Source organism: Gasterosteus aculeatus, chromosome 10 (genome assembly GCF_964276395.1).
Source record: "Gasterosteus aculeatus chromosome 10, fGasAcu3.hap1.1, whole genome shotgun sequence".
Lineage (NCBI taxonomy): Eukaryota > Metazoa > Chordata > Actinopteri > Perciformes > Gasterosteidae > Gasterosteus > Gasterosteus aculeatus.
Genome location: NC_135697.1, coordinates 17,122,560 through 17,137,200, shown reverse-complemented (window position 1 = coordinate 17,137,200; position 14,641 = coordinate 17,122,560). Strand labels below are relative to the sequence as shown.

The window sequence follows — 14,641 nt, the reverse complement described above, 5'->3', positions numbered from 1 at the left end:
AATAAAATAAAATCCTAGAATGAGAAAAGAAAGACTTTGATGTACACATTCACACCTTGTGGGATGATGAATATTTTATTGAACAACCGTAGATCCGGTATATATATACACAACACAAACAGGTGAAACAGTTTCAGAGAGCTTGAATAAACCCGGTGGATCCCCCTCATCTCAGAACACGCCGGTTTGTGTCAAAGATCACATGACGGGTCCGTCTGTGAAAGCGTGAGCTGCAGAGAGGTACGAACAGCCAAATACTTATGTACACAACCTGGAACACACTGGTCAGGACCCAACAAACAACAACAATACAACAATCACGGCGTGCTGACAGTAGACGGGTCCAGATGCAGAAGTGTGCACGTGTATTGCAGATTGAATCAGACTTGGTTTGAAGGGAAAAGGCAGAGACACATCTCAGAGGTGAAGGTTAATCAGTCGAGTTGTGAGCCTGTAACATTCACCGGCTATGAGGTTCACTCTTTGGCTCTAAACACTGATAAAAGGACGACAACAAGGCCCATAAAAACAAGACAGAAATGAACCCATCTTCTGATCAGGCACACGGATAAATTGTGAGTGAAGGAAAAACAGCAAAATGAGCAGAGATGTTCCCCGAATCCCCCCACCTTCTACACAATAAACACATGTGCCCCAAAGGAAAAATAACACACACACACACACACACACACACACACACACACACACACACGTATGACTCAGCAGGTCAACGGATAAATACTTTTCTCTTAAAATATATATTTACAAGTGAATTCTCTCCTATCTCTGTATGCATACAGTAGATGTCAATGGTCTGGATCCGGGTCCAGGTGTCGTACATGTGTGAATCTTTGAGTCAGCCACTTGTTTTGTGATTATTTGTTGGCTGCGACGTCATCGAACTCACTCGTTAATGGGCAGTGTTTGTTTTGTTTGGAGAAATCATTTAGTTGTTGGTGCGACGGCTTCCCGGTGTCGGACACGCTGTCTCAAACTGTCAGAGTTTAAAAAAGGGGAAGAGAGAGTAAATACCTTAAATATCTTCCCAAAACATGAATAAATAAACATGTTGTCAAAGTGCAGCATGAATCACTGGTGTCACGATAGAGAACACCTACTTTGTGTTACACACTCACAAACACGGCGCACAGTGCTGCTGATGCATGGAAATAGAAACAACATGGCCGACTGAAGCGAAGAGTTTGGAACCGACAAATAAAACCAGCCTCGATACAACTCACTCATGTTGTTATGGGAGCTCAGCTCACTGTCCGATGCTTTTATTTAATTATTCAAAAGCTCCATATAAGCAGGTTAGTCAGACTTAAAATATCTCAAAACGATGAGAAACGCTGTGAATGTTTTCACTTTTTTCCCTCAATGAGAAACTTTCTAAATAGATTCAATACCTCAAATGATCCCATTGAATCGGAAAATGCTGGAAATATTTCCACGTTGGCACGTATAATTATTATATGTTGTCACAATGTCGTAAAAAGCTGCTTTCAGTGTAACGTCAGCATTCTGAAACACACAGAACGAGACAACAATCTCACACCAAAGGATTTTTTCCTTTTCAAGAAAAATGGATTTCATCATTTTGACGAGAAGGCAGAACCGTCCTTCCCACCAAAGATCAACTCTGATTTAATCTGTTCCAAGGTGCTTCAGACATCTCATGCCAGTTATTCAAGGTCTCATTATCTAATGCCATCAAGTTTGCTCAAAGTTGCCGTTTCTCGCTGTGTAGATCTTCTGGATTATTTATTCTAATCTAACGTCAGGAATCGTTTAACTTGTTTATTACACTATTAGCTCCGCCCGTTTAGTTTCCCCTTCTCGCTATCGGCTCCTACAGTGTTTAGGCTGCAGCACATTTTATACGACTCCTATTCTAATAGCAGCAGATATACGCTGGATCTCAGGTAGATATACTTTGGCTGCTACATCGCTGGTTGTGGCTCTAATGCTCATTTAGCTGCTCGTCTGGTTAACAAAGTGCATCTTAAGAAGATCCTCAGCAGCAGAAGCTTCACACGGGTTTCTTAATTAGCTTTAGTAAGTTATATCATTATATCATTTACACAAAAGTCAATCTCTAAAGAATACATAAATACTCATCTATTAGTTGACAAAATAAAATATTGCACGTCACCCTACTGTAATCTACACGGATAAAACCACAAAAAGACGACACATTCTTGTCCCGGCCTGCGTTATTCCTCCAATACAGTGAAGCAATAATCCACAAGATTCAACATCTTCTGTCACTAATATATATTCACCGATTCATAAACCACAGAAGAAACCAATGACGAGTTCAAGACTTAAAGAATAAATATAAAAATTCTCTGTTAAACATCAATTAAAGAAAAAGAAATAAATCAGTCAAAACATTTTCTCATTCAATTCAATGAGAAAGTGTTTCCAAACTTTTGACTGGTGTAATGCAACTTAACACAAGGAAATGAGGGGCGGAGTAACCGATTACAGTCAAATCAACTTGAGGTTTACAACTTTAAACCCCCATGAACCCAAAAGCGGACGAGAGCGTTTAGGTCGACAAAGTTCTGCCCTTCCGCCAAAAAGCTCATAGTCAACATCTGTAGGCGGGGCAAACATCTGTAACAACCCCTCTTACGCTTCCAAAAAAACGCCTAAACGGATAATCCAACCTTACTAAAGGAAACCAAGGTACATTGCACTAGAAACACGGAGACGTCCGCCTGGACTCCACAAACGGCCAGGCAGAGGACGCGTGTGCTGCGTCACGTGACCTACGCAACCGCAGAGGACGCTCTCCTCTACATCTACCCGACCCCCACCCCCCCCGCTGGTACCGGTCGTCCCACGACGTTTTTTGGGTACTAAAGTGTCGCCCTGACTAGACGCGGCTGCCTGGAGAACAATTGAATGAATGTACAGTAGGTTAAATGTGTAGTGGTGCACGGTGACGTGAGGGAGGATCCAAAAGAAGGAAGAACCACGAGAACTCTGACGAGTCGCCGCCAAAGCAGAAAGCGTGACCTTTTGGAGGTCAAAGCCTGCACGTTGAGAATGCTGTCGTTCTCCGTAGTTCTATTATAAAATGATACAGTTTATATTAAAATCTGTGATCCTTCCTTCTTTTAGAACCCCGCCTCCACCCGCTAAAACTCGTCCTACAGCTGCTCCACGCTCTCCCGCGCCGTCGATCCAGGCTTATCCTGAAGCGGCGTGCTTTCAGAGGTGGGAGCCGGCGCCGCCTCCACCAGCGGGACCTTCTCCTTCACCGGGGAGGCCGGCAGCGTGGTGGCGGCGCTGGCGCTGGCGGGCGGGTCCTCGACGGACGAGGAGGTGGGAAGCGGGTCGCCGCCGAAGCTGCGGGCGATCTCGTCGAAGGTCTTGCCCCTCGTCTCTGGGACTTTGAGGTAGGTGAAGATGAAGAACAAGATGAGGGAGGTCGCGAAGATGAGGAAGACCCAAGGCCCGCACCACTCCTGGAGGGGAGGAGGGGGGGGGTATATCAGATGTAACACGCTGAGAGTTCTAGCTACCCACCCATCTATCATCTATCTGTCGATGTTCTTAATGTTTAGTATAAAAGACACTCTGAGGATGTAATAAAGGACAAAACAACCAAAACCTTCATAACAAAGAAAACGAGCCGAACCAGCACGTACCACTAATTTGGGGAAGCTCATCCCAACCAGGAAGTTGGCCGTCCAGTTGCAGCAGCCGGCCACAGCCATGGCGGCGGGCCGGGGCCCCTGGGAGAAGAGCTCGGCCACAATGAACCACGGGATGGGACCGGGGCCCATCTCAAACATGGCCACGAACAGCATGACGGCGACGATGGCCATGTAGCTCATAACGGGAATGTCCTTCTGCTCAGCGGGGAGGGGGGGGGGGGCATCAGACATTGAGAAAACATATACTCCATGAATTACAAACCTACGTCCCGATCAAACAAGCTCATTGGGGCTGATATTATGCGAGGTCCTCATCAAAGAATGATGGACGCTCGAGGAGCTGAGACGACGTCACATGAGTCTCTTCCAGGACTCACCAGCAGCAGGGCGACGGTCATGAGCACCGCGCTGATCGCCATCCCGCCCAATCCCACCAGGTGCAGAGTCCTTCGACCCGCCTTCTCCACCAGGAAAAGCTGGAGGACAGAGGACAGAGACGGCGATGAAGGCGACGAAAGACGATCACAGCGGGGAGAAAGACCACGCCGCCGGCGGTCACTCACGGAAACCACGGTGAAGACGGTGTTGACGATGCCGGCTCCGATGGTGGCGTAGATGGGCTGCTTCACTCCGGCCGACTCGAAGATGCCCGTGGAGTAGTAGAACACCTGAGGGACAAAAGGTCTTATAGCTGAAATCAAATAAACGTGGGTTACACTATTCACCGCCTCCAGCTTTCACATTCATTTCACATTCGGTGAGATTAAAGCTTGATCTGTGATACGTACTATGTGATGATTTATTATGCGTGTTTGAATGAACCAGAGGAACCAGCAGATGCTGACAGAGCGTGTGTGTGTGTGTGTGTGTGTGTGTGTGTGTGTGAGTGTGTGTCGTCCTGACTCACAGCGTTGATCCCTGACAGCTGCTGTGAGAGCTGCAGCATCACGGCGATGAGGAGCGGCTGGCGGTACAGCGGCGAGCGGAAGAGCTCGGGGATGGTCACCTTCTTCTCCATGGCCATCTTGGCGCTCTCCTCCTTCATCTCTTGCATGTCTTTACTGACGTCCTCGCTGCCGCGCAGGCGCACCAGCACTGAACACACGACACCCACACTAAGTGGCTTTTCTCCTTCACGGGTTCTTTTCTGTCAACGAGGGGCGGATCAAACGCGCCACAAACGCCACCCGGACACATGTTGGCAGACACCAAAACCTTCTGCCTGTTCAAGGACTCTCTGAAGCTGCAACATGACCACCGCTCACCAATGAAGTACGTCATACAATCGGTAGAATAAGTAGTATAAGAAGTATTTGAAATAGAAGCAGCAGTATCATCAGTAGAATAAGAAGTATTTGAAATAGAAGCAGCAGTATCGTCAGTAGAATAAGAAGTATTTGAAATAGAAGCAGCAGTATCGTCAGTAGAATAAGAAGTATTTGAAATAGAAGCAGCAGTATCGTCAGTAGAATAAGAAGTATTTGAAATAGAAGCAGCAGTATCGTCAGTAGAATAAGAAGTATTTGAAATAGAAGCAGCAGTATCGTCAGTAGAATAAGAAGTATTTGAAATACTAGCAGCAGTATCGTCAGTAGAAGTGTTGATAATAAATATAAATTGTACACAGAAGCGGTGGTGTTGTCGCGGTACCTTTGCGGGCCTGCTCCTCCTGTTTCAGGTTGATGAGCAGGAAGCGGGGGCTCTCCGGACAGAAGGGCAGCAGGATGCACTGCAGCACAGCGGGGGCCACGGTGAGGGCCAGCAGCAGGGGCCACAGCTTGGCTGAGCCCAGCAGAGCCTCCAGACCAAAGATCTAAACACCACAACAGAGCTGAACAACCCATCCGAAGCTAACCGGACCACACGCTGAGACATGGTATGGAGGTCCCTGCCCACCTGAGCAATCAGGATGCCCACCACCACACCGAGCTGGTGGAGGGTGCCGAAGGCCCCACGGAGGGGCGTGGGCGACACCTCGCCAACGTACATGGGGGTCAGGCCGGTGAAGAGGCCGCAGAACAGGCCGATGACCAGGCGCCCAGCAATCACCATCTCATACGAGGAGCAGATGGTGGAGAAGCCCATGAGGAGGCCGCCGATCACCGCCAGGCAGTTCACCAGGAACATGGAGCGACGCCTGAGGAGGGTGAGGGGGGTTTGGGGGAGACACGAAATGAATCTATTGGTTTCTTGTATTCTTTTTCTGAGTTCCTGGGACGACATTAGGGCTAATTGACCTGAGCGGACGTGAATGTCAGCTGCTTTCCTGTCTAATTAGATCATTGACAGATATATTCCAGTTTTATAGTGTGTGTGTAAAGATAAAGGGTCAGGCTGTCTGTCTCTTATTTGTTATTATAACGTGTGTGTGCATGTATTTAAAGGAATAAAGAGACATGGCGGCTGGCTGGCTAAGCAGATATAAATAAAGGATGATCGTATCTGACGAATGTCTCCTTTCCAAGCAACGAAAACACCAGGTATGGAGCAAGAATGAGAGGTTATTAGCTTAGTTTAGGGATAAATGGCTATTCTAGAAACCCTGAATCTTATACGTTTGAATTGACACAGACGTAGGAGAGAGCCGGGGCCCTGTTTTTAGTGAATCTACTTTATAGTTTATTTTCTCTAACGCTAAAGCAGAAGCTTCTTGTTGTTCATATCATTTTTTTATTCACTTTGGTGGAAGTTGTCAAAACAGTTTCACAGCAGAAAGAATAAACTGGTTGTGTTGTAGTGCTCCAGGTCAAACTCAGAGTGAAATGGATAAAAAGCAACATTGGAGCCAATTAGTGAAACACAAAACACACAAAACTCCAAAAAGCACAGAACACGTGACGACACGTGACGCGTCCCAGTGAGAAGAAACCCCCGATCACTGGAGTGCAAAACAACCTTCCTACCGGCCAAAGCGGTTCGCCATGACGCCCACGCTGAAGGAGCCCACCATGCCGCCCACGCTGAAGATGGCGACGGAGATGCTCCAGACGATGGTGCAGACCCCCGGGGTGATGGGGACGCCATAGCGCTCCACCCAGGTGTCGTTGAAGAAAGATCGGAGTTTCTGGTGGTGGAAGGAGAGACGATTTTAAGAGGGAAGCGCACTGAGGTCGGCACAGGTTGATTAGGTTAGCTTAGCATAAGGACTGAGAGTGTATCCAGGGTCTTCTTTTATTCAGCTGATACCTGAGGAGCAAATGTCTTCACTTGGTTTTTGCTGAAGTAGAAGCAGTATCATTGGAGTAGAAGAAGTATTATTGGAGTAGAAGGAGTATTTTTGAAGTAGAAGCAGTATCATTGGAATAGAAGAAGTATTATTGGAGTAGAAGGAGTATTTTTGAAGTAGAAGCAGTATCATTGGAGTAGAAGCAGTATCATTGGAGTAGAATCAGTATCATTGATGGAGAAGCAGTATCATTGATGGAGAAGCAGTATCATTGATGGAGAAGCAGTATCATTGAAGTAGAAGCAGTATCATTGATGGAGAAGCAGTATCATTGATGGAGAAGCAGCATCATTGATGGAGAAGCAGTATCATTGATGGAGAAGCAGTCTCATTGGTGGAGAAGCAGTATCATTGATGGAGAAGCAGCATCATTGAAGTAGAAGCAGTATCATATATGGAGAAGCAGTATCATTGATGGAGAAGCAGTCTCATTGGTGGAGAAGCAGTATCATTGAAGTAGAAGCAGTATCATTGATGGAGAAGCAGTATCATTGATGGAGAAGCAGTATCATTGGTGGAGAAGCAGTATCATTGAAGTAGAAGCAGTCTCATTGATGGAGAAGCAGTATCATTGATGGAGAAGCAGTATCATTGATGGAGAAGCAGTATCATTGGTGGAGAAGCAGTATCATTGAAGTAGAAGCAGTATCATTGATGGAGAAGCAGTATCATTGATGGAGAAGCAGTCTCATTGGTGGAGAAGCAGTATCATTGAAGTAGAAGCAGTATCATTGATGGAGAAGCAGTATCATTGATGGAGAAGCAGTATCATTGAAGCAGCATAGTTGTCGGTAGGAAGCTCTTGTCATCATTCTGTGTAGAGCTGCACCGTTCCACTTTAATCTCTCGGGTTTGGGTTTTTCAGGCATCAGACTACGCGCCCCGATGTGAAATACTATCGAGTCACCAACCTGCTCCGGAGCGTTGATGACTCCGGTGTTGTAACCAAACTGCAGGGAGCCGATGACGGCGGTGCCCAGAGAGAAGAGGAGGTAACCCGTCACCTGGTTCTCCTGCAGGGGGGGATGAGGGAGGGCAGCAGACATAAGATGGATGAAGGTAAAGGTGGAGGAAAGAGAGAGAGAGAGACGTTCTTACATGAAAGCTGAGCTCTTGAGGTCAGTGATGCATAAACAATAATATCACATACATGATATTTACACTAGAATCATTACGACACAGCGGCTCTGAACGTCTTTCTACCTGTTTAAATGTCTTCCTTTAGACTAGGGGAACAGAGACAAAATACACATTTGATTTTTTATTAATTTATTACTATTTCTTAAATATATCTCACATATAAATTCAATAATGAAGCTGTCCACCTCCATAATCCATAATCTCTACGTGATGACATCAACTACAGTATTACAGGAGCCACTGGCGTCATGACGACCAGATCTTTTAAGAGGTTTTAGGCTCTTTAGTCTTTATTATCATCCTGAATGTGTTTTCCATTTTTCTTTAGTTATCTCTTCATGAGGCATTTGACAGATTTCCCTCAACTTCTAAAAGCGAGGGTGCTCATATTTAGTAATAGGAAATGGACTCGCTGCTGCAGAACGTGCAGCTGCTATACGACACGGCGTCCTGGAGAGGCCTCAGCTGATCACTGCCCTTGGTGCGACATCCCCGGGTTGAGGTCACGCAATATCAGCGCCCACTGCACTTCTCTGGATTCACTGCGGACGGATGGGCGTCGGCCAGAGAGGACCAATCAGAGGCAGAGAGGCGAACGCGTACGGGAAATTAGTTAAAGGTCGAAGTGGAACTACTCAAAGCTCAGAATGATTTAACGCCATAAATAAATAAACTGAGTGAGCAGTAGATGGAAGCGGAAGCACATTTGGTTTTCATTCATTTTCACGACAGACATCTCACAAACTCCCTGCTCGGGCCCTGAATCGAGCCAGCGAGCCGTGAGATGACTCATCGCGCCTTTTAAAATGAGCGATACCACAGGAGGAGGCGTCCTCGTGTGTGACGATAACGAACGAGCAGGAGGAAGAAACCACATCTCTCATCTTTGACATGTTAGTTTATGCCCGGGGCCGAGCTGCAGCAGGTGGATGTCAGTCACCAGATGACATCTCCATGGCAACAGGGATCTCCGCGGTGGGAGGCGCAAATGTTTTCCAGCTCTCAAGGTTAATTAAATAAATCTTTATTTGCATTCGTTCCCTGGATACGTTCCCTGAGGATTCTGCTGACATTTACGAGCGATCGATAATCCGGTCAGCGGATACAGACATTTGTGTGTCTGTCGTCTGCAGCTCTCGTTGGTGAAAACCTGACTTATCGTTTGTTTACAGAAATGAGACCAGAGATAAAGTAGATTCTCTTTCCTCCACAGGTGGAACCTTTAAGCCGGATGATCGATCCCAATGTGCAGGGATGACAATGAAACATATCTTAGAGAAATGAGATAAACGGTCACTGTAATTACTTATCGATGGAGCAGAAGCATTTATTTCACTATAGGCAATGGTCGTTCAAACTACGAAGTTGTATTTGAAGGTGATTTTAAACTGAGACACAAACGGAAAACATCATCGTCATCACTTCAGTTGACTAATGAGACAGGAAGGGAGGAGCCCTGAGTGCATCACGTGATCCAAATGCTGCTGATTGGTTTGGTTTCCTTATGGTTGAAATGCACTTATTGTAAGTCAGCTAAATGACATGTAATGTAATGATTGAGGACTCACACACACACACACACACACACACACACGGAGCTCGTTCCTCTTCCTCATGGACTCTGCCCGCCCTCTGTTGTGTTTTTTTGTCAAGTCACAGTGACTCAGTAAGAATGATGTGTCTCAGATGAGGATTGATTACAGCAGCGTGTGGGACAAATACCAACGCAACTGCTTGTTAAGACACTTTAGCATTTGTTTAAAAGAAGCAGAACCTTTGTGGGCCCTTTTAAAAGGACGTGCAATGAAGTTCCCCTTGAGCCGCCTGTTGCTGCTGAACCGATGCTGCGTTACTACGGTGACCAGCGTCTTGGTGACACGATTCCAATACCACGTGTCCCTCAGGTTTGACAAAAAGATGGTGAGAGGGTTTTGTCTTCTGCCGTCTGCATGAAGACAACGGATGAGGTGAGATAGGAGGCGTGTCAGCAGCGGCTCCTGTAACGCCCGCCCGCGGCGCCACAGCAGTGTCTGTAAACATGCCGCCATCTCCCCGTCGGCCTCAATAAAGCGCTCTCGTTTCGGCCTCCACCCAACCACGAGGGACCACGTCGCCCCCATCCCCCCCCCCCCTCCTTTCTTCATCTCCACGGCAACGGAGAGTTTTATTCACAGGCGCCAAGACCCCGAGGCACGTCACCCATTCAGACCCCCGACCCCTCCCCCACACTAAAGTGACACTATAGCGCGTACTGCCGTGTGTGTGCGTGTGTGTGGACACACACACAAGCGCAGGGACAACATGTGACCTACATCCAGGCAGCACAGAGAAAATCAACTCAACTGCAGTGAAACCAAGAGGAAGAGAAACACAACGACTAAAAAGAGACACAACTACAACTACAAATAACATTGATGATGATGATGATGATGATGATGATGATGATGATGATGATGATGGCGTGTTGACATAGATGCAACGCTTTAGTGTGATGTGGCAGCGTGTGCGTGAGGCGGGCCAACACGCGGGGACCGTCGGCATGGCAACACAAAGTGCTTTTTTCAGCTTGTGAAGAGGCGTCTCGCTGCTGCATTGCATTCTGGTCTATTTCTACTACTGCGATTATGTAAACTCCAGTCTAAGCATCAAATTCAGACTTCATACTCTGTTGTTGGAATAGTTTCTGCTTTTCAAACGAACCGAAGCTGTTTTGTTTGAGCAGACGGAAGTTTGAACGTTTCCCTCCTGACCTCGAGCCTCAGGATAAAATACATTTCCCTTCACGAGAATCGTGAACAAATCACACTTGCCTTCCCTGCCATCTTCTGACGTCCGCTCCGAGTGACGAGGATGCAGCGGGTGGAGGAGAAGAAGCTCCGCAGGACCCGCCCGCCGGCGCCCTCAGCTGCGGGAAAAGGAGCACTCCTTTTTAGGCGCTGTCCGTGGTACCGGGTAGAACACGACCTTTCACTGCTGATCGATATCACGCATTGGATGGACCCCGCTCGAAGCTCGAGGCACCGGGACGTGGAGTGCGATGGTTCGTTGTCTCCGTGTCGCTGACGTCGCTCACCTTCCGGGACGAAGATCCGACTCGCACGGAGAGGAACGAGGACAACCGCACGTAAGTGTTTGTGTTTCTTTAATTATTTTACCCCCCTGTCAACCAATGGCAAACCGGAATCCTGGGATGCCGTGACGTGGCCCCGCCCCTCCGCTTCGTCGTGCAGAAATTCGTGACTGGAGTGCATCGTCACCGCATCCCGTGTCCTATGACGGCCGCAGCCCTTCACTCGGTTGCTTGCTGGGTTTAGCTCGCGAATGCGGTGACGCGCATGCGCGTCGGTGGAGCTTCCGAAGGGTCGTGAGGAATTTTGAGACCCCCCCCCACCCCGCGCGCGCCGGTGTCCTCCTCTCCTTCCCATGATGCGTCCCGCGACCTTGAAAGAAGCTGCCGGATGGTGCTGATGCAGCGGATGCTGATGCGGTCCGTTGCTGTGACAACGGGTCACGCGGCAGCCGGCTGATCCGGGTGATTTGTAGCCGCCGAGAGAACCTCACGGGGAGGATAGTGTCTGTTTCTGAGGGTGATGATGGAGAACAGGTGGTGCAAGCAAAAGCTCCAGAACAGCCTCTGAGTGGAATGCGAGCTGCTTTTTAACCTCCGATGTGCAGTTTTTTCTGTACTACTTTAATCTGTACAGTGAACCAATCAGACCGTTTTAGGTAAAGACATTAGCTTTTTTTTGTTCTTTATTTCAAACACTTTTACTTCCTGTACTTGAACTTGAAATCACCTTCCTCGTGCAAAGCCTTTGCTTCCTTGAGAAATGTACTGTTTTTGATATCTAAATATCGATTTGAGGAAACCGAAATATTAAACACAGACAAAAAAGTGGAAAAAGTTTGTCGTTTCTCCACCATGCCGACCTAAATGTTTAAAAAGAGAGAAACGTTGTATTCAGGATTTCTTGAATCTTGTCAACGTGCTAATTGAAGAGAAAAATCATATTTAACAGTTAATCATTTAACTAAACCTGCAGGAATATTTAATGTTACACTGCTGTCCCTTTTCAAAAAGAAAAGAAAAACACCTTTAACAAATATATTTGTTCTCCTGATACTTCATGTTGCTGATGTGGAGACCCCAGTTTAAAAAAGAAAATAATAATAAAACCTGCAACAGTGGCATTATATCATTTATTTACTCATTTCTGTACAGAGAGAACAGGTGCTCATTGAAGACGGGGCGATGCGTCCCATCAGATCTTTCTGGGGGAAACTTCTCGCCTCCAACTGGTCGTCCCATTTCTGGACCTGAGGGTGCGAGAGAGCAGCCTAAAGAAAAGGGACTGAGGAGGCATCTGTGTGTGCGTGGTGGATGAGAGGATTAAAACCCAGCTCATGAGGCAGAGGCTCTTGTAGACCCTTTGGTGCCGCTCGCAGGGCGCCGTGTGCTGCTCCTTGGCTGACAGAGCTTTGTTGCAACTGTGGAAATCTGCAGAGAAAACAGAGCAAGAAGAAGAAAAGTCAGACCTGTCAATCACAGTGAGCCCCGCCCTAAAGCATCCCCAACGAAAAAGCCCCAAGGATCATGTGACCTCCGGATCCGGTGCTGAGAGGAACTGAAGCAACGGCTCAGCGGACACTTAAAGGAGCCTCGAAGGAGCCATAAAGGAGCCTTGAAGGAGCCTTGAAGGAGCCTCGAAGGAGCCTCCAAGGAGCCTCCAAGGAGCCATGAAGGAACGCCACCCGAGGGGTCAATCGTAGGGGGTTTACAGTTCTGGAAACAGTTGCAGGTCTGGTTGGTGTTTGGGAAGCGAGCGTTGAATGGAGCGGTCCGGAAGTTCTCCATCTTCAGGCTGCTGGGTTTCTGTGCGACAGAGGACCATGAGGACTAGAGACACAGTAGAGGACTATGAGGACTAGAGACACAGTAGAGGACTATGAGGACTAGAGACACAGTAGAGACAGAGGACCATGAGGACTAGAGACGCAGTAGAGAGACAGAGGACCATGAGGACTAGTGACACAGTAGAGACAGAGGACCACGAGGACTAGAGACACAGTAGAGAGACGTCAGAGGACCACGAGGACTAGAGACACAGTAGAGAGACGTCAGAGGACCACGAGGACTAGAGACACAGTAGAGAGACGTCAGAGGACCATGAGGACTAAAGACACAGCGAGAGAATGTGTGTCTTGAAAAAGGACATTTTTATCCCCAAACCGCTCAGACAAACGATGGATAATACTGAGCACTTATTTAAACACCTTCAAACACTGTTTAGTAAGTGTGTTACAAACCGAATTAACCAGACTAACAGACTCGTCTATTGTTAAACAACCTTTATTGACAATCAGCCTCTATTATTAATGCACGCTGTGTACGTTTAACACAAAACATGAGCACAAACACAACGCGCTGAAGTCAAAAAACGGTTTCCCTTTCTTTCTCCGCGGCAAGACTCGCTATGACGTAGAGAGCGGCTCACTCGCGGTGCATGCTGGGTAGAGGGAATGACGCTAGTGGGGTGGCACCGCCCCCCGGTGGACACTCCGCGCAGGTACATGTGTGTAACATCTCTATCAGTCCCTCAATGGGGAAATTCACAACCGGGTGATCCAGACGAGCTTCTCTATCGATGATGATGATGATGATGATGATTGTGATTGTGAGGATGATGATGATTGTGAGGATGATGATGATGATGATGATGATTGTGAGGATGAATGTAGCTGAACAAAACAAAGGTTGCCTGAACCAAACATTCAAACGAAGGCGTAACGATTAGTTTTCAATAGGCCGAAATATTATTCATTAACTTAAAATTAAATTAAAAATAGGCTGATAGAAAATCCTACAGCAAGCGTCTTTGAAGACCATTAAATACTTCTAGTTCATGGACCTCCTGTGCTCTGCCCTTTTTTTTGTGTAATAAAGTCAAATGGTAATATTGTACATTATTGATTGAGCAGTATTTTTTAATACCCAGCATCTCCATCTCCCAGCAAAGTTTTCTTCAGATGCAGTTTCTCCAATGGAATCCTTATTGTTTGTTGTCACCTCTCCCCCTCCCCTCACCGCAGCGCCGCCTCCCTCCTCAGCAGCAGGAGCATCTGTAGATGATCGGCTCCTCCTGTGGTCGCCTCCTGGTGGAAAAAAGGAAGTACCAAACAAACGACAGGCTTTATTTTGTTACCATGGCGACCGTGATTCGAGGACACGCATCATGAAATTAAAACAGCCGTGAGTGTTAAAACAACACACACACACACACACACACACACACACACACACACACACACACACACACACACACACACACACACACACACACACACACATCAAAGCTCTACTATTATTTTAATATTTGCATATATTGGTTTGCACATAATTATCTTTATTTTCAAGCACTATTCAGGATATTCTGTGTTTCTGTAATGCTTTCACTCAACAATGATCACTTGTCTGCAAGTTTCTAAGTTTGTTTTTTTCTTCAAGACTTTTTCATCTCCTGTTTCCATGGTGGAGAATAAAACAAATATTTAAAATCCTTAAAGAACTGAAGTTAACCGTTGGCTGCTATTAGAAACTGCACTT

At 46.9% G+C, this 14,641-nt stretch overlaps 1 protein-coding gene and 1 long non-coding RNA gene across 2 annotated transcripts; one reads left to right on the top strand and one right to left on the bottom strand.

The window, feature by feature from the left end:
• Window positions 1–55: 55 nt before the first annotated feature.
• LOC120826989 (solute carrier family 2, facilitated glucose transporter member 1) lies at window positions 56–11,365 on the bottom strand. The gene is made up of 10 exons (XM_040189646.2): window positions 10,848–11,365; window positions 7,809–7,910; window positions 6,575–6,735; window positions 5,568–5,808; window positions 5,322–5,484; window positions 4,579–4,766; window positions 4,235–4,339; window positions 4,049–4,147; window positions 3,663–3,866; window positions 56–3,479 (listed from the first exon to the last, which is right to left on the bottom strand). Exons 1-10 carry the CDS (start codon window positions 10,857–10,859, stop codon window positions 3,162–3,164), a joined length of 1,593 nt encoding a protein of 530 aa, XP_040045580.1. The 5' UTR covers window positions 10,860–11,365; the 3' UTR covers window positions 56–3,161.
• On the top strand, window positions 11,020–14,600 carry LOC144383507 (uncharacterized). The gene is made up of 2 exons (XR_013450937.1): window positions 11,020–11,161; window positions 14,128–14,600. It is a non-coding gene; the product is annotated as an uncharacterized LOC144383507 (long non-coding RNA).
• Window positions 14,601–14,641: the final 41 nt, after the last annotated feature.

Bases quoted from the DNA above. Each gene is read 5' to 3' on its own strand.
- LOC120826989 (XM_040189646.2), bottom strand. The intron at 5,485-5,567 runs GTGGGCAGGGAC...TGTGGTGTTTAG, and splicing joins TGGGCATCCTGATTGCTCAG to ATCTTTGGTCTGGAGGCTCT. The intron at 3,867-4,048 runs GTGAGTCCTGGA...CCCGCTGAGCAG, and splicing joins TGACCGTCGCCCTGCTGCTG to AAGGACATTCCCGTTATGAG.